The sequence below is a fragment of the Cavia porcellus genome, unplaced genomic scaffold (assembly GCF_034190915.1).
Source record: "Cavia porcellus strain 051 isolate PalLab524CR breed Dunkin Hartley unplaced genomic scaffold, mCavPor4.1 scaffold_17, whole genome shotgun sequence".
NCBI lineage: Eukaryota > Metazoa > Chordata > Mammalia > Rodentia > Caviidae > Cavia > Cavia porcellus.
Genome location: NW_026947500.1, coordinates 70,264,407 through 70,289,365, shown reverse-complemented (window position 1 = coordinate 70,289,365; position 24,959 = coordinate 70,264,407). Strand labels below are relative to the sequence as shown.

Genomic DNA, 24,959 nt, shown 5'->3' with positions numbered 1-24,959 from the left:
TGGTATCTGAGAGCCCCAAAACTAATCATTTTGTTTTTGTTTTTGTTCTGAAAGTCGAATTCAGGACCTTGCATTTGCCAGGCAGGAACTATGCTGCTGAGCTAAATCCTCCACCCCACAAAGCTAATCTTACAAGGATGCCAAGAAAGTATAGTTGACAGGAAGCTGGGTGAGGTGATGCAGAAATCCGAGCTACTCCCAAGAGGCTGAGACAGGAGCATCTCTGCAAGATGAAGGCCGGTCTGGGCCACATAGTGAGTTCAAGGCCAGACTAAACTACATAGACATGCTGGTACACTCCTGTAATCCCAGTAGTTAGGAGACTGAGGCAGGACTGCCATAAGTTTGAGGCCAGCCTGGGCTACAAAGTTCAAAGTCAGCCTGGACTATACAGCCAGACCCTATCTCTAAAAACTAAGTATTTTTTTAAAAAATACAGCATATCCTTAGCATATTCAAGGTCTTAGATTCGACCTTTAGCATCAAGATAAAAAATAGAAACAGTGACACCACCATGGCCTCTTAAGAACAAGTGGTCAGGACCCATTTCCAGGGCCAGTCAAGAAAGGAAAGTCTGCATGGTAACAGCCCCCACCGGATGGCCCGGAGGTAAGGACAGGAGTGCCCACCAGGGGCACCAGCGAGCTCATACCCGGGTGCGGGAACCCCTTTCCCCCCACCCCCACGTGGTTGCACAGCCGCGGGCCAAAGCCCTGGGGCCTCCAGGAAGGGGCACCCGCGTATAAAGTGTGGGGAGACGCCCTGACACTGGCTAGGAGATGGACAGTGGGTGGCTACCTCCTCAGCGTCAGGGGCCGGAGCTTAAAATAAAAGGGCCGTTTGTTAGCCATGCGCCTTTGGGAGAAACCCGAGCTGCCTGCCTGGTGGAATGCGGGGCCCAGATCCAGGCCACCAGACAGTGGGCTTCCTGCCCCTCCTCCCCTTTGCAAAGTGCGCTCAGCCTAGAACATCCCTGACCCTTGCATGCCGGGGCTCCCCCTATTAGCTGCCTGTTGCCCCCCCAGAAACACACCAGGCTGGGACCGGTATGGTAGGCACTTTATTAGTGGTTGGAATGCAGTTATATATGCTTAGGGCTGTGGGGACCAGATGGCGACAATGGTGGCTGACTGCAGGCACAGGAAATGGGGGTCCCCGTGGGAACTGGCTAAGATCAAGTGGATTGTGCAGAGGCATTAAGCCTAGGGGCAGGGCGGGGCTGAGACTGGGATATGGCAGGTGAAGGGGAACCCCCACAACCAGTTCCCCTCAGTTTAACAAGTTTGGCATAAGGATTCCCAAGGCGTGAGGGACCTGGGCAGAGCTCCCCACAACCACCTTGGCCCCTGAATCCTCCCTGCGTAGGGTCTTTCCTCTTACCAAGGGCGCAGCATGGGAAACTGGCCGGCCTGTGCCCTCCCACGTAGGCCAAGAATATCTCCAGCCCCGCCAAGCTGCCCCCGCCCCCGGCCCCACCCCAGCCACAAGTGAAGGCACTGCCTGGCGGCTCCGTCCAGCCGTGGAGACGGGAATAAAAGCTACGAGCCCCTCTAATGCCTGTCCAGGCTAGAAAAGAATAAATGCATCCAGTGGCAGCCAGCTTCGGTCCGGTTCGGAGTCTGGAGCGCAGGGCGGCCGGCTGCTCCTCCTACAGGACCTCGGTCCCTTCCCACTGTCTGTCTGTCTTCCAGGAGGGGTGACAGGAAGCCTGAAGCAGCCAACAGAGGCCCAGGCACGTCCCGTCCCAGAGGTTTGTCCCCAGCCAGGCCAGAAGGGCTGGAGTGACTTTTTTTCTTGCTTGCTTGCTTTGTTTGGTTTTTCGAGACAGGTTATGCTGTCACTCAGGCTGGCCTCGAAGGCACAGCGAGCCTGCTGCCCCGCCTCCCAGTGCTGGGATTGGAGGCATGTCCCCAGCTGGAGTGACTCCTTCTACCCCAGGCTTGTGGGGCTGCTGGAAAACCGAGGGCCTCTGGATTTAATTAGAGGCGATGCCCCACATCCTCCAGACCCCAGGAACTGGCAGACACTGGATGGTGGGCGGAAGGCAGATAGGCAGTGATCAGACTTCCAGCCAAGCGAGCACCACGGGAGCATCGGTCCTGGGAGGCGGGAGGAGTGGGGCCTTGAGAGCTCTCTCAGTTTCTTTTTGCATCTGCTTGCCTGCTTGCTTGCTGAAGGTGGCTGGCCTTCAGCTCACTGGATACCCAGGCTGGCCTGGAATCCCCAGAGACCCTCCTGCCTCAGCATCCCAAGTGCTGGGATCACAGGCATGCTCCACCGTCCCTGGCTTTAGGACTCCACCGGCTTCTTGTTGGTCTTATTCAAGAGCTTCTTGAGGGTGGAAGACATGAAGTAAGGCCTCTCGGAGGAGCCGTTGTTCCGCTCCAGATCTTCCACTGTGGAGAGAGGCCCAGAGCAGGCGGCGTGAGATGCAGCCCATGGACAGAGGCCACCAGGGAAGGGGCAGGGGACGAGGGCCACACAGAAGACACGGAGGGTTAGAAAGCGAGCGAGACACCCGGGACCAAAGAGGGCAGCCTGCAGTGGGCCCAGCTCGGGCAGCGTGATCCCCGAGCAGGAAGGGAACCCCGCATGCACCCTCTGTCATGTCCACGGGGTCGCCTGGCCCCGCGTACCAGTGTCCCTCACTGTCTACTCCTGGACTTCCGCCCGCTTGCCCTCCTCCGCACTCCCCTTTAACAGGATGTCTCTCAGCTCGGGCGACATGAAGTAGGGTCGCTCCTGAGAGCCGTCATTCCGCTCAAGATCCTCACCTGGGCCCCCCAGGAACCGGCAGGGGGGAAATGGGAGAGGCAGGAAAAAAGGGGGGAAGAGAGGGAGGCAGGGGAGGACAGGGAGGTCGGCAGGCGTGGAGGAGAGGAAGAGAAAGAGAAAACAAAACAAAAAACAGACAGATAAGAGTCCAGAGTTAGTGGCAGCCACAGATCCCCACCTACACCCCAGGAAAGCCAGAAACTCCAAAGCCGAGGGCCCAAGGGGACAGTGACCCAGCTGTAGCCAAGGCCAGGGGACAGCAGGACTCAGCAGCTCGAGCAGTGAGAAGCCGGGAAGGCATGCTGGGGCCCAGCTCGGGGACAGCCAGAGCCCAGGGAGGCAGGTGGCAGCGTGGTCCCAGGGGAGGGAGATGTTAGACTCGGTAAGGACAAGGGTTGGGGGCCCCATACGGACTGGGGGTGCAGGACAGGTCACTCACAGAAGCAGAGAAACAGCGTATCCACACACATGCCATAGACGCTAAAGAAACCATGGGCGATCAGGTAGGAACCGACGATGACTGTCTGGCAGAGAGAGGCAACAGAGTGAGTTTGTGATCCAGCTCCTGTCCAGAGCAAACCCTACCCAACATGTCCCTCAGATGGCATGTCACTCCCCTGTGGACAGGGCCCCCTCACTCCTGTAACAAACTTTGCTTTCTGTAACCTCAGGGACTTTGCATATGCTGTTGCCCTAACTGAAGTCTAGTCTGTGCCCTATCATGCTGCTGCTTTTGGCTCCAACTTCAGGCTTCAGATCCTCAGGTATTACTTGCTCCACGAAGTTGCTGCTGACCCCAAGAACCTATTTTATAGTTTCCTGTCATTGTGCGTCATCGTAACTCAGGCTTCCTGTTAAAGGGATTGTGCGTGTGCATTTCATGCACACATCCTTACTGGACTATGTCACCACATGCATTGCTACATCCCTAGCAATCTGGAGACTCCCAGGCTATGTGATAAACATCTGTTGACTGAGGCTGGAAAGCCACCTAACGTACTTGTCCAGAATTACTCATCTTGGAACTCGAACATAGAGGAAGTAAGATAAAAATCCAGGTCACTGGACTCAAAGAATTATATTGTCCTCAGTGTGGCCACTCAGCCCTTCCACAGCCCTGTCATTTCGTTCCCCTTATCTCTCTCTTTTCCTCTGGGCTGGGGACTGAACCCAGGCCTTTCACTAAAGGGCCTGGAGCCCTTTTTCTTTTGAGAAGGTCTTGTTAAGTCACTAAGCTGCCCAAGCTGGTCTGGCACTTGTAATCCTCCTGCCTCAACCTCCCGCAGTCCTGGCATTGCAAGAAAGCCTTGTTCTCTGAAAGGCCACCCTCCTGCTGGGGCCTGGACTGAAAGGTCCATACCAGTATGGGGACCCAGTAATAGTTGAGAGGCGGCGCTGTGTCCTGCACGATCCTGATGCGATGGGTGAAGAAGAAGAAAGCCAGGATCCCTGGGCGGGGACAGAGCCGAGAGTTGAGTTTGGCTATAGGAAAAGGGCCTCCTTCCCACCCTGCAGGATGCCACGGCAGGAGGCCCGGGGCCTGATGAAAGTTCAGAAGTGGCTCTGAGCAGTCTGGGTGACCACACTCACCCACGCTGCCCACGATCAGGAGTTTGCCCAGCAGGAAGAGGAAGTCGGTAACTTTGTCCAGGACAGCCACCCTGCAGGGGACAATGAGGGACACCAGTGAGTGCTGTGGACTTGGCGACTGGGTGAGGAGGGAGGCCAGAAGGTGATGGGCTCAGCCCTGACCTGATGATGTTTCTCATGAGCAGGAAGAAGGCATTTCTGGCCGAGGTGCAGAAGTTGGTGCCATAAATGGCGATCTGGAGGCGGGAAGAGCAAGGGTCAGCGCTGCTGGGTGGACACGTGGGGAGGGGGGCAGCTGGGGTCCCCAGCCCACTCACCATGATGTAAGCGTTCCTGTTGAGGAATTTAATGAACTTCTCCAGGCACCAGAAACAACACTTGAGGCAGGTCATGAGAAACTTAGCAAATTTGTTTTCCGCAGCTGGAAGAGAAGGGAAAGGATGCCAAAGTGATCCGGGCGTGGTGTCGCATGCCTATCATCCTAGCACTCGGCCGCTGAGGCAGGAGGATCATTGCAAGTTCCAGAGCAGCCTGGGCTACAAAGTCAGTTCAAGACCAGCCTGACTGCACCCTGTCTCAAAAAGACCAGAAAAATCCTCCAAAACCTAAAAATGATGCCAAAGTGACAAGCGAATGGACCAGCTTGGCAGAGACCCCTGACTCCTTATTACGCACACTATCCACAGTCCAGGACTCTCAGGGACCACCCACTCAAAAAGACGGAAAAAGAAGCCAAAATCCAGAGCCCTCAGCCCTCCACACACAGCCAATCAGAAAGCCTTTCAGTCCAGCTTACAAGGTAAAACCCAATCAAACCACTCACTGCTACTAAGCCCCACCTCCCAAGCACAAGCCAATGCTTGTGGCCTTCTTGATCCCACTCCCAATGTAAAACAAACTCCACAGACTTTCTCTGAGAAAAAAAAAAATATCCTCAGCGCCACCCTTCTAGGAGAAGTCAGGCCTCTAGAAATCCCACTCGGTGAGCTCAGCAGCTTCTCCACCACCAGAACCAATCACAGAAGCCCTTCAGGAGAGGAAAACCAATTACTATCCCGCTCCTTGAGCCCCACCCACCACCCAAGGAAGAGCCAATCATAGCTGATCTCTTAGCCCCTTCGCTCTGTGATAGCCAATCCTAGCCGGGCACAGGCCACACCTTTCAGGCGCTGATCCAAATACTCCAGAATCACTCGGATGATCTGCACAATGGCGAGAATGAGGGACCCAAAGGCCAAAGAGCCGGTGTGGTACCTGCCAAAACGGGAATGTCAGCGACCCGGCCAGAACTCCTTCGCCCCATGCCGTCCCGCAATCCTGGCCTACCTGAGCGCTCGGCCAAAGGCAGCGAAGAGCGGGAAGGCCGGCATGTCATCTGGCTTGCGCAGGGCCCAGTAGTAGGAGGCGAAGGCCCCGGCCAGGGTGACCTGGCCCAGCGCCAGCACGAAGTTGGCCAGCCAGAAGAACATAAAGGCGTTGAAGATCTGCAGGCCCAGCAGTGCGCGGTGGTAGCCGGATTCACCGCCGTAGAAGGCAAACTGGCATCTGGCGTTCGGGCACGCGTGCGCTTCAGTGGAATTGAAGAAGGTCTGAGGGAGGGGCACAGAGATGCGTCAAGACAGGACCTGTGCATCCCGGATGGGATGTATGGCATCATCATCAGAGATCAGGGGATAAAACAGAGGTCTTGGGGGTTAGAGGAAAGTCAAGAAATTAATTAGGGGTTCAGGACAAGGGCAGAGGGCAGAGAGTTCTAGAAATGAGAATGACCATTATAAAAGCCAAGAAAAGGATGTAGGGCAGTGAATTAAGTCAAACGGGAAAAGAGGAGCTGGACATGGTGTACAAGCCTGTAAACTCTGCGAGGCTGAAGCAGGTACAGCTTTGAAGCCAGACTGTGCAACTTAGCAAGACACTGTCCAAGTACTGTAATTTTTTTTTTTTTTTGTCTTCTTTCCTTTTTATCGGTACCAGGGATCGAACTCACAACTTCCTGCTTGCAAGGCAGGCTTTTATGCCGCTGAGCTAAATCCCCAGCCCCCCAAGTACAGTATCTTTAAAAGGGATGGGGATGAACTCAGTGCAAGGGCCACGGCTTCAATCTTCAGCACCACGCCAAAAAAGGAGGTGTCCCCTCCCCCAGAGCAGGACACAGGCTAAGCTGATCAGTCCTTGGCTTCCCCAAGAAGGGTGACAGATCTTAGTTTGGTGCCTCTTGGTCTCTGTGCCTCCTCACACCCAGCACGCGGCAGAAAGAAGGCACCAAGTGTTTGCTTAATAATAATCACCTGCCCTCCTACCCCAGGGACACCTACCTCAGGGTGGCACGTTTGCCCCTGATGTGGGCAGGAGGAATCGCCCAGAATCTTATAGACAGCTTCGTTAGAAGTAGACAGGAAGCTGGTGGCTTGTTAAGGAATCTGGGGTCTGGGATTGGGAACGCCAGGGGCTTTGGGAAAGGATCCGCTAACTCCCAGTGCCCAGCCCTGCCTCCAGCTGCATGTGCCCCCCTGGGCTCACGGGTGGATACACAGCAGTGCTGGCCCAGTATGCAATGCAGAGACACAGCAGGAAGAAGGTGACCAGGGGGTACAGCAAGGAGCACATGACGTATCCCACGGCCCTGGGGGACAGCAATGACGGGCATCAGGGCTGGAGCAGCCCTGGGGATAGGACGCCCCACTGGCCCCCAGCGCCCCCAGCCGGCCCCGACCTGCTGGCTTCCTTGATGAGTGCGATGGCGATGAGAATCCGCTTGCGGAGGAAGATGAGCAGCAGGATGATGATGACTTCCAGGATGCTCAGAATGATCACTGCAAGGGGCCGAGACAGCTACGTGGCTGCCCAGCCCCTCTGAGGACCCCGGGGGGCAGGACCAGGGGCTGCGACTCACTGAAAGCCAGCCAGGTCTGGCGGAGGTGCAGGTACACCCGGAAGTCCGTCTGGAAGCCCAAGTCCAGGACCGAGATGTCCGAGCCGGCCTCCCCGCGCAGGCGGGCGTACTCCATGTAGCAGTGAAATATCCCTGCACATAGCCATGGCCTCAGCCCATTGCTCCTCGCCAGCCTTACCCCTGTTTTTTTTTTTGGGGGTGGGGGGAATAAAACCCAAGACCCTCACACTGAGGTGTATTTTTCTTAACAGTGTCTTGTTAAGTTTCCCTGGTGGGTTTTGAACTGGAGATCTTCCTACCTCAGCCTCTCAGAGTGCTGGGATTACAAGCACAGGCCACGATGCTTGGTTCCTTAACCTTCATTTAACAGAAACAAAGACTGAGGCTTCCTGTGCCTCAGGACCTTTGTACTCGCTGTTCATTCTTATATCCTAGAGGTGTTCCAGGTTTGTTTCTCACCTGAATCCCCTGCACCCCTAGGAGCACAAGCTACTGGAGAACAAGTATTTATCCTGTTTTGCCCATTGCTATAAGCTCAGTGCCTGGAAAGCTGGCTGAGCCAGCACTTGGTGCATGCTTGATGAATGAATCAATGAACGCATCTTGGGTGTGAACCAGAAGTGGGACAGCATTAAGGATTTTCAGCATTGCCCTTAGCTCTCCGTAAAATAAAATTATAAGCTGGAAAAAAAGAAAAACAAAAAGACAAAAAAACTATAAGCTGGACATGGTGGTGCACTCCTGTCACCCAGCATTGAGGAGGCTGTGGCAGGAGGACTGCAAATTCAAGCCCACCATGGGGTAATTTAGTGGCTTAGTGAGACCCTGTCTCAGAAAAACACTAAAAAGGGCTGGGGACGGAACTCAGTGTAAAGGTCCCAGATTCAATCGCCCATATTGCAAAAATATAAAAATAAAAGGAAAAAATGAAGCTCTTTGACTTTGGGATTTATTCCAGGTGAGTGTGTGGACCACTGCGACTGGCCAGTACGAACATTTGGATACTCAGGTCTTCCTTCTGATTGGGTGGCCAAGAATTTGTCCCCCTGGAAGTTGCCATGAATGATCAGGGGATGAAGCACCGGTTTACGAGCCAGGCCTCAGGTCCCCACAGTGTGAGCTACACAGCTCTGCCCGGGCTTATCCTCACGGGCTCTCTCCTCTCATCAAGCCTCCCAAGCAGTAAGTACTAATTATCCCATGAAGTGCAGGATGAAATTGAGGCAAAGTGAGGCTTACTCACTTGCCTAGGGACACTCAGCTACTAAGGGGTGGAGTGTGGATGTGGTCCTGGGATTCGGGCGCCAGAGCATGCATTCCAATGCGCTCGCTAAAGAACCTGCTTGACTACTCAGGAGGCTGAGGCAGGAGGATCACCAGTCCAAAGCCAGCCTAGGAGACCGTGAGACCCTGCCTCAAAAAAAGCCTGCATGGGAATGCCTTTGGCTGTTGATAAAACACTGAAGGGCTTGCTGCAGAAAGCTACCAACAGCTGCGTTTCCATCAGGGGTGGGGAGCACATGCCTGCAACCCCAGCAATCAGCAGGCTGTGAGTTTGAGGCCAGCCTGAACCTAGAGTGAGACCTTGTCTCAGAAGACAAAAAATGCAGGGTGAATGCAGTGGTGCACGCCAGTAATCCCAGCGCTTGGGAGGCTGAGGCAGGGGAATTGCTACAAGTTTGAGGCCAGCCTGAGTTACATAATGATTTCAAGGCCAGTCTGAACTACACACACAAAAAAAAAACAAACAAAAAACTAAGGCAGGAGTGGACAGCGTTTTTTGCAGAGCTCAGGAAGGGGCGGGAGGGTCCGGGAGGGGGCGCCGCACCGTAGCCCAGCACCAGGATCACCAGGACGATCATCACCCAGACCATGATGCCGGCCAGGAAGCGCAGCAGGATGATGAACAGCAGGCTGAGCACCATGGCGATGACCAGGCCTCTGTGGAGCAACACAGCATGAGCCGACCCTCTCCCCAGGCGGCCCAGGAGAGGCGCCTGCAGCCGCCCACCTCCCCGGCTCCCTGGACCTACATGACAATCCAGTACCAGGAAACGGTGTAATCTTCAAATATGCGCATGGCCAGCTGCCGGGCCTCCAGGATGCCGTTGGCCTGCCTGGGGAGGAGGACTGGCTCCCATCACAGCCCCTCCCTGGGCCCGGCCCAGCCCCATCTCACCCGGCTGGGGGCCCCCACAGCCTCACTTGGCGCCCTCCACCAGCTCCGTGATGTTTTTCCGGGAGCCGTGCCCATCCTCGTAGGTGGTCGCATTGCCCACCATGATGACCCCCTTGTGGGCGTGGATGTCCGGGAAGCATCTCTGGGCCACTGTGCAGAGCAGGGAGCCAGAGGTCAGTCTGAGCCCCACAGGCTGCCACTGCCAGTCCCCGGCTGAGCTCAGGCGACCCCAGACTCACAGGGCTTGCTGGGGATGAGCACAGCAGGGCACTGCCCATCCCGAAGCACCTGGGCCACACCCTGTTAAAAGAGAAAGAGGGGGCTGAGGATATAGCTCAGTGGTGCGGTGACGACTCAGCAATCTTGAGTTCCTGAATTTGATTCCCAGTACCAAAAAATAGAAAAAAGAGAAAGAGAGAGAAGCTGGGCTTGGTGGTGCCCAACCGTGAGGCCAGCACTCTAGAGGCTGAGGCAGGAGGATTTCCACGAGCTTGAGGGCACCCTGGGGTACCTAGTGATTTCTAGGCCAGCCCAGACTACACAGCAGGACTCAGTCTTGAAAAATGAAACCAACAAAAAATAAAAATAAGGGGGCTAGGGATTTAGCTCAGCGGCATAAGAAAAAATAAAAATAAGGGGACTAGGGATTTAGCTCAGCGGCATAAGCGCCTGCCTTGCAAGCAGGCAGTCGTGAGTTCGATCCCCAGTACGGATAAAAAGGAAAAGACCAAAAATAATAATAATAATAATAAAAAAAAAGAGAGAATGCTAGGGGTTAATTCCCCCGAGACAACACCCCGCCTCTGGTTACTCCGCGGTCTCACCTTTTTATTCTTCTGGAAGTCAGGGACACAGAACTGCTTGTAATACTCAAATTCAGGCGTGTTCCAGGCATTCAGGAGGGTGAGGTAGCGGTTGGGACACTTCTCCACGCAGATCTAGGAGGGCAGAAGGATGGGGGTGGGGGTGGGGCCAGTACTGGGTTTCACCCCAAAATTTTCAGGGTGGGGCGAGGGGAGGGACTAAAGGTACCTGGGGAGTGGGGCATTGGAATTCCAGCAGGACCAGGGGGCTGGCACACTTTACAATGTTGAAATAGAACAGGAAAGGTTTGTTCCTGGGTTTGGAGAAAGAACTGTCAAGGTACCTCAGCCACCACATATAAACAGCATCACAGAAACAACAACAAAACCAGCAGCCCCTGCTACTGCATGCCAGACTCTGCCCTAGGCCTTCTGCAAAGACCAGGCCACCTCCCCGAGTGCGGGACTTTGTTTTCTTAGGCAGGGACTTGTTCTCACTAAATTGCCTGGGCTGTTTGCACTTGCAATCCTCCTGCCTCAGCCTCCCCAAGTGCTGAGATTACAGGCCTGCAGCACCATGCCCAGCTTTTGTTTTCTTTGAGACGGGGCTGGGGGGTCCTCTATGAAGTCCAGCCTGGTCTGCAACATGCAGTATGGCCCAGGCGGGCCTCAAATTTGCAGTTATCTTGTCTCAGCTTCCAGAGTGCTGGGGTTACAGGTTGCACCACAGCTGGAACCGAGTCTTATGATGTTAATGATCATGAAACTTAGAATGTGTCTTAGAGGTAGACGGCACAAGCTTGAAGCCCTGAATTCAATCTCTAGAACTATCAAAAAAATTAAATTAAAAAAAAAGAAAAGAAATTAAAAGACAGCTGAGGCAGGATCTTATCTAGACAACTTAGCAAGACCCAACACAAAATAAAAAATAAAAGGCACAAGGTTCAGTGGCCGGTACTGCAAAAAACAAAACACTGTAAGAAGCAGGCACGGTGGCCCACTGCTGTGATCCCAGCACTCAGGAAGCTGAGGCAGGAGGATCTCTTTGAATTAAAAAAAAAAAAGCAAACCCTCTAGATAGAAAATCTACAGATTTCTCTTTTTGTCATTCAGCCTTTGGGCAGCACAAACATTTGTACTGTGTCACACATCACCCAGAGACAGGTGACCTATGCAGCAGGACAAGTGTCTATGGAGTCTGCATAAATGAACACACCCTCTATAGAAGGGACTGGGCAACCATGGATGTGGGGGGTCCCGGGGAGCCCGGCTCCTGTTCCACGCCCAACCCCGGTGGCCCTGGGGACTCAAGACTCACGCATTCTTCGTGCCCTTCTGGCCGCAGAATTCGCCTCGGCTGTCCGTGGGGTAGATCACCTTCCGAGGGTCCCCATGCGTCCAGGCTGAGGGCGGACCAGCACCACTGAGGCAGGGCCACTGGGGGGCAGCAGGGCCCTCCCGCCCCACCCTGTCCACTACTCACCAATGAGGCCCACAGCCACATAGCCCACAATGGCCAGGAAGAGGAGGACACAGCAAAGGACGTCTGTGCAGCCCCTGGAGAGCACAGGGGGGTGTCAGAGCCCTGCGGCCTGCCCAGTGGGGCCCACAGCCACTCAGTCAGTGCAGTGGGTTTCCTGAGCTGTGTGTTTTGTAATTTGTTTTTTTTTTTAACTTTGAGACAAAGTCTGTCTAAATTACTAAATCGTCCTGGCTGGGCTTGAACTTGCAACTCTCCTGCTTCAGCCTCCCAGAGTCCTGGATTACAAAAGGGCACTGCTGCATGAAGAAGGTTTTGTATTTGAAGTCCCCCTGCAAAAAAGCCCACATTTCCTCCCCAAAACACAGTGCCAGCTGTGTGCAGGGACCAGTGCCTGTGTGCCTGCTACTCGGGAGGAGCTCTGGGTCAGCCTGGGCAATCAGGGGACCCTGTTCCCAAATAAGCCTGCAGGACTCTTGGGGCCAAGGCAGGAAGATCACAAGTTCAAATCTCGCCTGGGCAGCTTAGTGCGACCCTGTCTTAAAACAGGTCCTGGCTATAGCTCAGCGGCATAGAGCCCGCCCGGAAAAAGCACAAGGCCCTGAGTTCAATTCCCAGTTCCAAAAACAATCTAAAAATAAAAAACAAAAGGAGCAGGGGATGGGCTTTCCTAGCATGTGGGTGCTCCCAGTGTCTGATCCCAGCTCTGCAAAACAAAATAACAACAAAAATTAAAAATCGGAATGCGAGGATTCTTTATAATCAAGCCTCCCAGACTGCTGGGAGTCCACGCCAGTGACTGCTTTTGAAGCTGTCCTGTAAGTCTTTTTAGCTACCTTGAGCCTCTTTGCTCTAACCTCAGTCTCCACTAGCTCTCGGGCCACACACCCCACCCGTGTGTTTCTTGCACAACTCTTCGTGGGGCTGGGGTACAGCTCAGTGGCAGCGCGTGCAACTTCCCTCAAGTGCGCGGGAGGAGGTCCTGGGTTCCACCCGCACAGCACACACACACACACACAGACACACACACCCATTTGTAAGGAGGCTTTGTGCTTTAAAGAAATGAGCCCTTCTACCCAGTTGTAAATATGCACCACCGCTTTGTGCCAAAAGGCCGGGAGGAGGCAGAAACGGGGTGGGGGTGGGGGCACAGGTCTTCCCGGCCGGCCCCAACCCTCCCAGCCCTTACCTGTTGTAAATGGGTCCCTTGAAGGTGGGGTCATACTTCTGCGGGGTTCCTGAAAGCCAACAAGTTTACACCGGATGGGTCAGAGAGCTGGACCCAGAAGGGGCCCGGGGCGGACTGCTCTCCCTGGGCCCCCGGAGCTCCGGCCTTCGGGCGGGGAGCCAGTGCCGGGCACCTGCGTCCCGTGCAGGGCACCACACCCGGGCGGAGCTGTCCGCCCGGAGCAGGCTCCAGCTCCGGAGGGCGAGCCGATCCCGGGAAGGGCGGGCCAGGGCAGGCACCGGCTGGAGGGCTCCAGCCACCTCGGCCGGGGCGGCCGGGCAGCCTCACTACGCGGCCCCGGGAAGGCAAACCAACGACGGCACTAACGCACAAACGGTACCCGGCCGGAGGAAGCGGGTGAGGGCGCCGGCCCGGGCCGGCCGGGCGCAGGCGGGGCGCAGCCTACCGTGCAGGCCGTAGTGCGGCCGGTCGCCCCCCATCCCTGCGGCGGCTCGGGGCTGCGGCGGCTCCGGGCGGGCTCCACGGCCGCAGGCTCGGCCAGCTCGCCAGCCCGCCCCGGCGGGAGGCGCGGCCCGAACCGGTCGGACCGGCGGGGGGCGGGGCGCAGCTGCTCCCGCCACTCAGCGGCGCGGGGTGCCCGCCCCGCCCCGCCCCACAGGCCGGCTGCACCCCGGCCCGGCCCGGCGAGCTGGGGGCTCCGCTGCACCCGTCTGCGAGGGGGAAACCGAGGCACCGGGGAACTTCAGGTAACTGAACGGAGCGCAGGAGCTCAAAAGTCCTCAACCAGTGAGGTGTTCTGTGGTTATTTCTCGGTCTTTGGTCCAAGCAAGCCTGCCTCAGCCTCCAGAGTGACAGCTCTTTGGTCTTCGTTTTCCTCCACTTTTTTTTTTTTTTTTTCTTTTTGCCAGGTTGGGATGGAGCCCAGGCCATGCACAGGCTAGCAAAGCGCGGGAGCCCTGAGCTTTATCTCCATTTGCAAAGGTTAAAACATTTGGAGAGGGGGCTGGGGATTTAGCTCAGCGGCATAAGTGCCTGCCTTGCAAGCAGGCAGTGGTGAGTTCGATCCCCGGTAGGGATAAAAAGGAAAAAAAAAAAAAAATTTGCAGAAGGGACTCTGCCTGCCTGCCCAGTGTGAGGTTGTGAGCTCGATTCCCCATACCAAAACAGGAAGAAAAGAAAAAAAAAAAACAAAAAAACAAAAAAAAAAACAAACAAAACAAAACAAAATTTGGAGAGTTAAAATAATAACTATCTGCATGGCTCGCTTCTCTTAGAAATTGAACAGCAGGGTGACGGGGTGCTTACTTGTAACCCCAACCTCAGCGCGGGAGGCTGAGGGAGGAGAAACAAGCATTCTAGGCCAGCCTGGGCAGGGTAGTGAGAAAAAAAACAAAAAAAACAAAACCTCTTTTAAGACATTCCCCCACAAAAACTATAAAACAAACCCAGAATCAAAGATCATGCATGGGTCAGACATGGTGGCACATGCTTGTGATCCTAACACTCAGGAGGCTGAGGCAGGAGGAACTCAAATTCAAAGCCTGGGCTACAAAGACGCTGCCTCAAAACCTAAGCAAACCAAACCCACAGGTATGTCTCCTGTCACTAACTCAGCTTGTCTCTCAAGCAAATGCTCCACCCAGCAGCAGTCTGATGGAGGGCGACCCCACTTGACCCCTGGACTATTCTAGGCAGCTAAATTAGGTTGGAAATCTAGCAGGCAGTCAGAAGGGCCTGGGATCTAGAGGGGGTCATCACAGGGGATGAGAGCCCTTCAGGACACTGGCTGGGGGGCATCTGAATCACAGTCACAAGGGCCAGGTTTGCAAACTTCCCTCAGGGATAAACAGAAGTTCCAGGTTACCGGTTTCACCCTTTTGAGATTTCCCATTGTCTCGCTGGGGTGGGCCATCCTCTCTCACCCACTAAGATTTAGGCCACTAAGACTAAACACAAGACTAAAACTTCAGATTATCAACCAAGGTGAGCGATGTAACCCATAGGCTCTTGCTACCCCTGGGTCAATGTTAGCTAAGTGACTGTGCTTGCAATCTGATTGGTTGATCATAATTTTTACCCATGTTGCACCCGTCTCGTGCTGTTGCTCTATAAAACTTCCTCTGATTGGCTAGGGATTTAGCTCATCGGCATAAGCACCTGCCTGGCAAGCTCGAGGTTATGAGTTTGATCCTTGGTACCAAAAAAAAAAACAAACAAACAAACAAAAAAAAAAACACTTCCTTCAAGAGATGGGCTCCTTGGTAACCCTCTCAGCCCCCTCCTGTCTCTTGGGAGCTACTGCTATTCCCCAAAAAAGACCAACGAATCAAGTAAATAAATTTTCCTCCTCGCTCTCTCTTTTTTGTCTTTTTGAGACAGGATCTCACTATGCAGTTCAGGCTGGCCTTCAGCTTCCTTTGTAGCCCAGGCTGGTTTCCAACTCAGTGATCCTCCTGCCTCAGCCTCCCGAGCGCTGGGATTACAAGCATGCACCATCACACCTGGCTAATTTTCCTAGTGTTACTTAGAATTCATTCTTTGACTCCGGGGGACACTGACTCGGGTATCAGACCTGTGGCATTTCCCATAGAGCAGGAATCAGGCCTCAGTAAACAGGCACAGACACCAGCCGTGCCCTCAGGTGACTGGGGCGCCCAGAGACCCAGCCATGCCCAGCCTCAGCGGGGAAGGAGGACACTAGCTGCCAGCCACGTGCCTCTTGTTTCCAACCACATGGTCCCTGAGGGATACTGACCCAGGACGTCACAACCAGGTCCCCATGACAGCTTTGAACATCTGCTACCTCAAGACCATCTACACAAACTGTGTGTGTGATACTGAAGGTTTGATTTTATCTTTTTAATCTTTTTAACTTTTTTTTTATCGGCACCAGGGATCAAACTCACGACCATGCGCTTGCAAGGCAGGCGTTTTATGCCACTGAGCTAAATCCCCAGCCCCTATCTTTTTAATTTTGAGACAGGGTCTTACTGACTTGCTGGACTCCAACTTGAGATCCTCCTGCCTCAGCCTCCTAGAACTGGGATCCCAGGTGTGCAGGCCTTGGCTGCTGAGATCGCCGTCTCCCTCACCTCCACTCCCTCACCTCATGCCCAGCACAGACCTCCTGTTAGCCCCATATGGCCACCTTGGGCCTTGTTCCAGACCCTTCCCACACCCTCTTGCCTGACAGTCAGAGGCACCTATGACCCCAAGTCAGATCCCTCAGGCCTCCCTGCCTTGACGCGACCACCCATAGCTCCCACAGTGCCTGGAGGAAGCCCCATGTCTCACCCTGACCCACCCCAGGCTGCTCTCAGCTCTGCTCTCTCTCCCTTGCTTGTTCTGTTTCAGCCTCACAGGCCTCCTGATTGGCCAAGCCACCCCAGCCCAGGCCCACCCCAGGGCCTTTGCACAGGCTGCTCTCATCTCCCTAAGAGAGGCTGCCTTAGACCAAATTGTTGAATTGTGGGGTTCAGGGGTACAGCATCTGTGTAGCGCATATAAGGCTCTGGGTTCCTTGCCCAGCATAAAGAATAAAAAAAAAGGGGGGGGGGATCTCCTGTCCTCTTTTTTTTTTTTTTTTTTTAAGACAGGGTCTTGTTACAAAGTCTAGGCTGGCCTCAGGCTCATGAGTGCTGGGATTTCAGGCATGTGTCACCATGACGGGCAGAAGAAATAATTTAAGGCCGAGGATTTATCTCAGCGGCACAAACACCTGCCTGGCAAGTTCGAGGTCATGAGTTCCATCCCCGGTTCCCACCCCCCCTCCAAAAAAAAAAAGGAAAAAAAATTTAATAGCCAACTAAGGGCACTTTCTCAGTTGGCAGGGAAAAAATAAACCTCTCAATCAGGAGCACGAAGAAGCACTTGGATGAAAATAGACGCAACCCCGACACGCACGCACGTAGCAACACAAATTCCTCACAGATTAGTCATGTAAATATATAAAGACTCAAAACTATTACAAGTATGAGGAAAATAAACCTCCCATAGGGGAGCAGGTGGGAGTCCTGTGTTGGCTGAACCGTCCTTGGCCTCCGATAGGGCCACGAACACACCTCAAAGGGCTCTTCCCCCAGGCAGCCACCCAGCCTGCTTGACAAGAGGGGAAACTGAGGTTAGGGAGGGGGGGAAGGAGGGAAGCAGCTCAGTAGAGACACAGTTAAGTTAGGTGGAAATCGAGGAGGCCGCCATGCGGGCTCCACAGGGCCAAAGCCAGGGAGCGGATACATCAGGACCATCAGGACGGTGGCTGGGGCTATCTGAAGATTAAAGCCCGGCCAGGCTTGCATACCTCCCTCAGGGATAAATGAAGTTTGTCAAGAGAGAGTTTCATTGCCCGCGGGGTGGGGCGGGTAAGTAGGAGCCATAGAGAGCTCTGGAGCGGAGGGCAGGAGGGAGGAGAGAGGAGGAGAGAGGCTGGGGAGGGGTGCTGGGGGCCCTCACTTAGCCACACATGCAGGGGGAGGATGCCTGGCCTGGCAGGAGCCTGGCTGCAGGTCTGGCTCCCTGGGATTTCAGGAAATGTACGAGGAACATTGTTATTGCGATCAGCAGCGCCATTAGCTCTCATTAAGCTCAGCTGGGTGGGGACTGTGCTCACAGTGGCAGCCAGGCCATACCCTGTACTAATGGTTTCGGATCACCGAGCCTAAGTCCAGCCCTGCAGGGAGGAGATGTAACCACAAACTCGCAACAGATAAGGACAGTATTATGCACCAGATTGCTTGCTTTTCTCTCTCTCACACACACTTTCTTTCTTTCTTTCGTTTTGAGGCAGGAGCTGGTCCTATAGGCCAAGCTCACCTCGAACTCGTGGCGATCCTCCTGACTCAGCCTCCCCAACAGACGGCATTACAGAGCATCCCTGGCTTCTTGCATCCTGAAAGCCAGCAATGGCCTCAGACTACCGGGTCAGAGTTCTCTAAGTTGCCCCTTCCCTTCCACTGTTAAGGGAACTGTCCAGGAACCCATCTACCCAACCTTCCTCGAAGGTGGCTATGTTGGCACATGCCTGTAATCCCAGCACTGGGAGGCAGAGGCAGGAGGATCCCCCAGAACTTGAGGCCAGCCTGGGCTGCACTGGGAGACTCTGTCTAAGCAACACCACCACCAAGACCCTTCCTCCAACCATGTGCTCCTTCTCTTACTATGGAAACTAACTTTCGAAGGTTCTAGAAAGCACAGTGTGGCCACTTTGCAGGACATTGCTCCTGCCTGCCTTTCTGTTATTCACATTAGGGTTAGACCCAAGGCCTTCGCACTGAGCTGCATCCCCAGCCCATCTCATTCCAATGTTGTCTTTGGACACAGAGTCTTACTGCACTGCTCAGCCTAGCCTCGGAACTCAGAGCTTTCTGCCCAAGCGATAAGGTTTTCCCCTCTGAAACACATGGCGTTCAGCCCCCTGAAGGGGAGGCGTGGAGAGGTGGAAATTTAATGGACTATGCCCTTTGTTCAGGGGTGGGGTTTTGGGGCCAGGAATGTTGGTGTACGCCCAAGACCCCAGCACTTCAAGAGGCTGAGGCAGGAGGATCTCAAATTTGAGGCCAGTCTGGGTAATTTAGCAAACTCAAACCCAGCCTGTGTTACATAGCAAGACTCTGTCTCAAAACCCAAAAGCCAAAAGTGATGAAGACCCTGGGAGAGGCAGCAGAGAGAGAAGGGGAGGGAAAGATGTGTCCTGACAATAGCCCCGTAGGGAAGGCAGCACCTGCCGGTCTCAGTCCCAGCAGCCCAGCAGCTGAGCTGCCCAGACAGTAGGCGTGGGAGTCATGGCACCCTCAGGAGCTGCCACTTACAGAGCTCCTGCCAAAGCATCAAATGCCACCCAGCCCCCACGGCTCCCAGACACCAGCCAAGTTCCCCAGGGCTGCAGCCAGAGCCTCGCCTACGCAGCCCTGGCTTCCCAGAAGTCTCTGCGGAGGAGAAGTGTGTCTCCAATGCCCTGACCGGCAGCTTTGGTGCGGGGTTGAGGATGGCACCCCAGCGGGCAGGCCTTGGGAGTTCTCTGAGGCATAGACCCAGCACCTGCCGTACACACCAGGCCCCAGACAAGCCGCTGACCTCTGGGAACCATCATGTCTTTTTTGTTCTCTTTTATGTTTCTCGAGACAAGGAGTCACTATGGTAGTTCAGGCTGCCCATGAATTCACTTCGATCCTCCTGCCTCTGCCTCCCGTGTCATGCTGGGATGACAGGTGTGCACCACCGCGCTCAACTGTCAAGGAATTTTAGGAAGATATCTATAAACCAGGTGTGACGGCTCATGCCTGTAATCCCAGCACTTGGGAGGCTGAGGCGGGAGGATCACTATGAGTTCCAGACCAGCCTGGCTACAAACTGAGCCCAAGGCCAGCCTGAACTGCACAGGGAGACCCTGTCTCAAAAAGACAAATAAAATAAAATTAAAATAAAGCTCCTTGGGCTGGTTTAATAGGGGAAATGTTCCCATTCCCACAGTGGAAATGGTGAGCTCTACTGACAGGAAACAATATTAAATTATGTTCTTCTGTTTACCAGCAAAAGAAGAAGACAGAACAGTAACAAGATGAAGAAACACCAAGAAATAGCTCAGTGTAGGCGCAGGGCCGGGCCTGGGCCCAGCCACCCAGGCACTACCAAAGGAAAGATGAGGACAAGGGACAGAGTTTGTAGACTTTTTTCTTGTCCTGTGTTTCTGGGTAATAAACCAGGGGCTTTTGCACTGAACTATTCCCCATTTTTTAAAAAAAAATGTTTTTTGAGACAGGGTCTCACCAAGTTGCCCAGGTTGGACTCAAACTTAGGATCCTCCTGCCTCAGCCTCCTGGGTACAGAGGTGACAGGTGTTGGGTGCCACGTTTTCCCCACCGGCAGCGTCTCAGTCTAGCACAGAACCTGACACGCGGTGTTTGCTCAGTGAAGGTTTACTGAAGGAGGGCAAACAAACTGCCATGGTGAGACCTTGTCTCACAAAACAAAAAGAAACACAGAAATAAGTAGACCAAGTTTTGGAAGGAGAGACTTCCTGCCTGTGTTAGTCTGGGCTGAAGACAGCTGGCCGAGGGCTGGGGAAGGTTCTTTAGCATGGAACATTAAAATCTTCTTTGTGGTTTAGTGCTTATTTTTAGTTTGGAGTTTCTCGGCCCCCAAAAAGAGAACATATTAATTTCATGATGTAAGAGTTGAAAGTTATATATTTCAATTTTTTATTATTCATTTTAAGTTTTTTTTTTTTTTTTTTTTTTTTTTTTTTTTGTACCAGGCATCAAACTCATGACCTCAAGCTTGCCAGGCAGGTGCTTACTCTGCTGAGCTAAATCCCCAGCCCTTTATTAGAATCTCTAATTTGCTATATAACAGTTCTTGCTAAACTGCCCAGGCTGATCTCAAACTTGCAATTCTCTTGCCTCAGCCTCCCATGTAGACTGGATTATAGGTGTGCACCACAGTGCTTGATAGAAGCCGCTTTTTAAAAAAGTGTTTTTTTGGGCTGGGGATTTAGCTCAGCGGCATAAGCACCTGCCTTGCAAATGTGTGGTCATGAGTTTAATCCCCGGTACCAATAAAAAAGAAAAAAACCAAAAAAAAAAAGTGGTTTTTTGTGGGGGGAGGGTGTCAGAAATCAAACTCAGGACCTTGTGTTTGCCAGGCAGGTGTTTGTGACACCAAGCTATATCCCCAGTCCCCAAATCTACTTTTAAAAAAAGTTCCAACTTGGGATCAGACCGTGAGCTTTGCTATATAAGCTGTCACTGAGCCACCCTTCCAGCCATTTTTATTTTTATTTTCAGACAGGGTCTTGCTAACTTGTCCAGGCTGGGCTCAAACATATCATCCTCCTGCCTTCTCTTTCTGAAGAACTGGGCTACAGGCAAGCACCACCATGCCCAGCTGAAGCGCTGAAATCTGCTTCTTAGCCGAGCACCAGTACCCTGCGTCCCCGGCCCTTTGTCCTCCCGGTTAAGTCTCATCGTTCTGAGTTGTGGAATCTGAAGTGCAGTTTGTGCCAGGGTGAGCAGGACATGAAGATGGTGTCCCCTGCTGACATCCGTCAGGGCCCAGAGCCATTTCCTGGCTTCCCTGCCAGCCAGCTGGCAGGAAACCTCTGAAGATAACGGGATCTAGCAGGGCGTGGTGGCTCACGCCTGTCATCCGAGCACTCGGGAGGCTGAGGCAGGAGGATCTTTGGGAGTTCGAGACCAGCCTGGGCTACAAAGTAAGCTCAGGGCCACCCTGAACTGCACATCGAGACCCTGTCTCAAAAAGACAGAAAAAAGGGGCTGGGGATTTAGCTCAGCAGCATAAGTGCCTGCCTTGCAAGCAGGCAGTCATGAGTTCAATCCCTGGTACCGATAAAAAGGGGAAAGACAAAAAAAAAAAAAAAAAAAACAGATAACGGGATCTAGAAAGGAGGAGCTTCCTGCCAGGCACAGCAATGCCTTGCCTGTAATTCCAGCACTTGAGAGCCTAAAAGAGGAGGATTAGGGGGCTGGGGATTTAGCTCAGCAGCATAAGCACCTGCCTTGCAAGCAGGCGGTTGTGAGTTCGATCCCTGGTACCAATAAAAATCAAAAGGAAAAAAAAAAAAAAAAAAGAGGAGGATCACTGTAAGTTCAGAGCCAGCCTGGGCTACATAATAAGACACTGTCTCAAAAAAGAAACCAACAAAAACCAAACCAGATACCCACTACAAGAAAGTTTCTCTTTCTTTTCTTGACTTTGTTTTTGGTTTGGTTTTGCTTTGCTTTTTGAGACCAGGTCTTCCTAGGCAGTTCAAGCTGCTCTTGCACTCACTATGTAACCCAAAGTGACCTTGAACTCCCAGCAATCCCCCTGCCTCAGCCTCCCAGGTGCTGGCCTCCCAGAGGCTCACCACCATGCCGAGCCCAAATGAAGTTCCCATTCTCAGGCTCCTTGGAACCTTAGAGAGGGAAGTAATTAAACAACTGTGTGGTTTGTTTGCTGTTCCTCCTGCTGGTACACGCACCCCACCAGTATTCCCACCGCCGGACCCACATCCAGCCTTCAGTCCCCTAAAATAGACACTGATGATTCTGCCACACACTCGGTGTCCTGTTCTCTGCCTCACAACCTTAAACAACCTGCAATTACATGTGTCTTCTCCATCCCCTCCCTGTGGACGAGGCGCTGCTGCTTTGCTCAGAGCTGTGTTCCCAATGTCCAGGGCTCTGTCCGGGAGAAGCCAATAAAAACTTGTTGACTGAGGCTGGGGCCGCTGCTCTGTGGTGCATGCCTCACCCACCTGGTCTGTGGGAGGCCCAGTTCCAGGCCAGCTTCAAGAACAAGACAGAACTTGTGGAAGGAATGTACTGTTGGACCCGTGGGACAGAGGTCGCCTGTCCTGCCTCTGGGGTGAGCGTGGTAGCTAAGGGTCATTTTCTTCACCCCATCCTTGGCCAGATTTAAATGTGGGTGATGCCTAACCTCGTCCCCTTGGCTTTCTCCCCTCAAACCTCAGGACACCAAAGATCTCTCACTGGGCCAGGACCCCAAGGAGCCAGGTCTCCATCACAGACACACAGAGACATTCCCAGGGGTGCACGGTGTGCAGACCTGGAGTCTGCGGTGGTAATCAAAACCACGAGCCATGGAGGGCCCCTGTGGAAGACAGAGCTGGCAGCTTAGGGGTGGGGAGCTCCTCGATCCGGTGCTCCCTCTCTGGGCTGGGCAGGGTCCCTGACTCTCCTCCCTCTGTTTCTCCTTCCGCCCTTTCTGCCCATTTTGTTTTTGTTCTTTTGAGACAGGGTCTGGTTACACAGCCCACGTTGACCTCAAACTTGCAGTGATCCTCCTGCCTCAGCCTCCCAAAGTGCTGGGATGACAGGTGTGTGCCACCACATTCAGCTCTCCTGAAGCCTCCTGAGGCCACAATCTCTGGGGGGACCGGAGGCCTGGCCGCTTGTTTCCCTTGTTTGCCACGCCTTCCCCAAGGCAGTGTCTAGGAAGTTCTGGTCACATTGAGGTTCAAGGCCCCTGAACCCCTGAGCAGTGCCTCTTGGGTCTTGGCCCAAATTGGGGCCTGGGGACCCAAGATACGGAGGAGGAAGGAAGGAAATACTGAGGCCCACAACACTTGACTTCTGGGGTTCTGGCTGCAATCTGGAGGCGCCAGGGAGGGAGGGCCCCCCATTCTGGGCCCAACCCAGCGCCACGTGGTTGAGGCTGCCCTTGGGGTTTATATGGGGGGACCCCATACAATAGCAAGCGGGCAGCCTGGCGCCTTGCACAGGATGGGGAAAGTTTCTCAGTGGTTTCCGGCCTCCTTCCTCACCAGAGGCGCCCTTATTTCCGCCTTTCCCAGACGCCTGGCCGGACTCGTGAGCTCCAACTCCAGGATCCTGTCTGTCCAGGCTTGCCTCAGTTTACCAATCTAGCCTCAAGCCCAGAATGGTTACAGGGCGCGGGTGGCGATTAGGGGAACGGCCAGGGGAGGAAGGAGGTGGGTAGGAGGAAGTGGACAAAAGGATCTGGAAGGAAAACGGGGGTCTGGAGAGGTCAGGGCCGGATCCCGTCCCGGTCGCCGTCCCGCGTCTCCCCTCCCCCGCGCGCCATCTGAGTCGCCCAGATAACGGGACCTCCGGGGCGGAGCATGCGCCGTGCTTCGACCCCGCCGCCGAGAGGGAGCTGGGGGACTCGGGGCCCCGGGCGCGGGGCGGCGAGCGCAGGCCGAGCTGGAGAGGCCCGGGCGGAGGGGACCTGGGTAGCTGCAGCGCGGGCCTCTCAGGTCCCGGCTGTCCTCTCCCCACCCCCGGCTCCACAGAAGGCGGCCCCAGGCCGGAGGCGGCCCCTACCGTAGGCTCCGTCCTTCCGTTGGTCCTCCATGGCCGCAGCGGGCGGGGAGGGGAGTCCCAACCACCGCGACCCCAGCCCGAGCGGGCGGGAGGCTACGGACTGCGGCGCCCCGCCTGGCCCCGCCCACGTCCCCGCCCACGTCCCCGCCCTCCCCGCCAGCCCCCGCAATCCCCCTCCAATGGGAGCCTTGCTGGGTCAGGGGGCGGGGAAAGGGGCGGGGCCAGCCCGGGATGGGTGGAGCCATTACCTTTGTTTCCAGGCTGCGCTCAGGCAAATCTTTCGGGCGGTGTGATGGGGCTTATCCTTCGTCCCTTCATTCACCCATTTATTCATTCGTGTATTCATCAAACATGAGCGCAACTGTGTCAGTGAACAACTGCGTGACGCTTATGTCCCAGTGTCAGCTACGGCCCGACTGTTATTGTGAAAAATGGGTGGAAATGTACAGGTCTACCCACAGGGCAGTGGATACAAGACGTAACAACACGCAGTGGATGAAAAGAATCTAGTTGCTCTGGATAGCACTGCATGCCTGTAATTATAGCCACTCTGGTGGCTGAAGCAGGAAGGTCTCCGGAGCCACCTGGGCCACATACTGAACCTAGTACAACAGAACAAACCCAAATAAAAAAGACCCTTGGGATAATGAAATCAGTCGAATAACACAAATTAAAACCTCGGTGAACCCAGGACTCAACGAACTCAGGCCCTAAACTCACTAAGTAGCCCAGGATGGTCACAAACTCACAGCCATCCTCCTATTTAGCCTACAGAGTGGTGGGATTACAGGCGTTTTCTACCATACCCAGCTAAAAATAGAAATTTAAAAGATTAAAGGAAACTAACAGTAATCATGAGTGGTGGTAGTTGCCTATGATCCTAGCGCTCTAGAAGCTGAGGCAGGAGGATCTCTGTGAGTGCGAGGCCAGCCTGGGCTACACAGTAAGACTGTTTAAAGCAAACCCCAGAGCAGGCATGGCTAATCAACCTGGGGGGGGGGGCAGTGCTTGTTTTGAGCCGGAAGTGACAGGGAGTGTGGTTTCCGGGGTACTAAAAAAGAATTGTGGGTAAACAGGTGGCTTCAGTGTGAAACTTTACTCTTACCCTTTCTCAGCGTGTATGTTTAAAAAACAACAACAACAAAAAAGTTAAAAATTCAAAAAAGAGCTGGAACAAAAAAAAAAAAAAAGAGCTGGGGTGAGCATCTGGCTGCTAGTGCAAGGCCCTGGGTTCAGCTCCCAAAACCCCAA

General features: G+C 54.0%; 1 protein-coding gene across 4 annotated transcripts; it reads right to left on the bottom strand.

Moving 5' to 3' along the window:
- Positions 1-1,042: 1,042 nt before the first annotated feature.
- Positions 1,043-23,865, bottom strand: Slc44a2 (solute carrier family 44 member 2 (CTL2 blood group)). Of its 4 annotated transcripts, none has more exons than XM_004999452.3 (23): positions 23,709-23,865; positions 12,910-12,958; positions 11,724-11,797; positions 11,559-11,643; positions 10,470-10,554; positions 10,262-10,375; positions 9,677-9,737; positions 9,464-9,587; positions 9,292-9,375; positions 9,087-9,199; positions 7,259-7,390; positions 7,079-7,178; positions 6,896-6,988; positions 6,681-6,765; positions 5,692-5,954; positions 5,525-5,619; positions 4,683-4,786; positions 4,528-4,601; positions 4,366-4,436; positions 4,136-4,224; positions 3,215-3,299; positions 2,637-2,774; positions 1,043-2,396 (listed from the first exon to the last, which is right to left on the bottom strand). In XM_004999452.3, exons 1-22 carry the CDS (start codon positions 23,737-23,739, stop codon positions 2,653-2,655), a joined length of 2,133 nt encoding a protein of 710 aa, XP_004999509.1. In that variant the 5' UTR covers positions 23,740-23,865; the 3' UTR covers positions 1,043-2,396; positions 2,637-2,652.
- Positions 23,866-24,959: the final 1,094 nt, after the last annotated feature.

Coding starts and splice junctions, on each gene's coding strand:
- Slc44a2 (XM_013149915.3), bottom strand. CDS start 13,388: ATGGGGGGCGACCGGCCGCACTACGGCCTGCACG. Junction 6,989..7,078: donor CTCATCAAGGAAGCCAGCAG/GTCGGGGCCGGC, acceptor GCTGTCCCCCAG/GGCCGTGGGATACGTCATGT. Junction 5,955..6,680: donor GGCAAACGTGCCACCCTGAG/GTAGGTGTCCCT, acceptor CCCCTCCCTCAG/ACCTTCTTCAATTCCACTGA.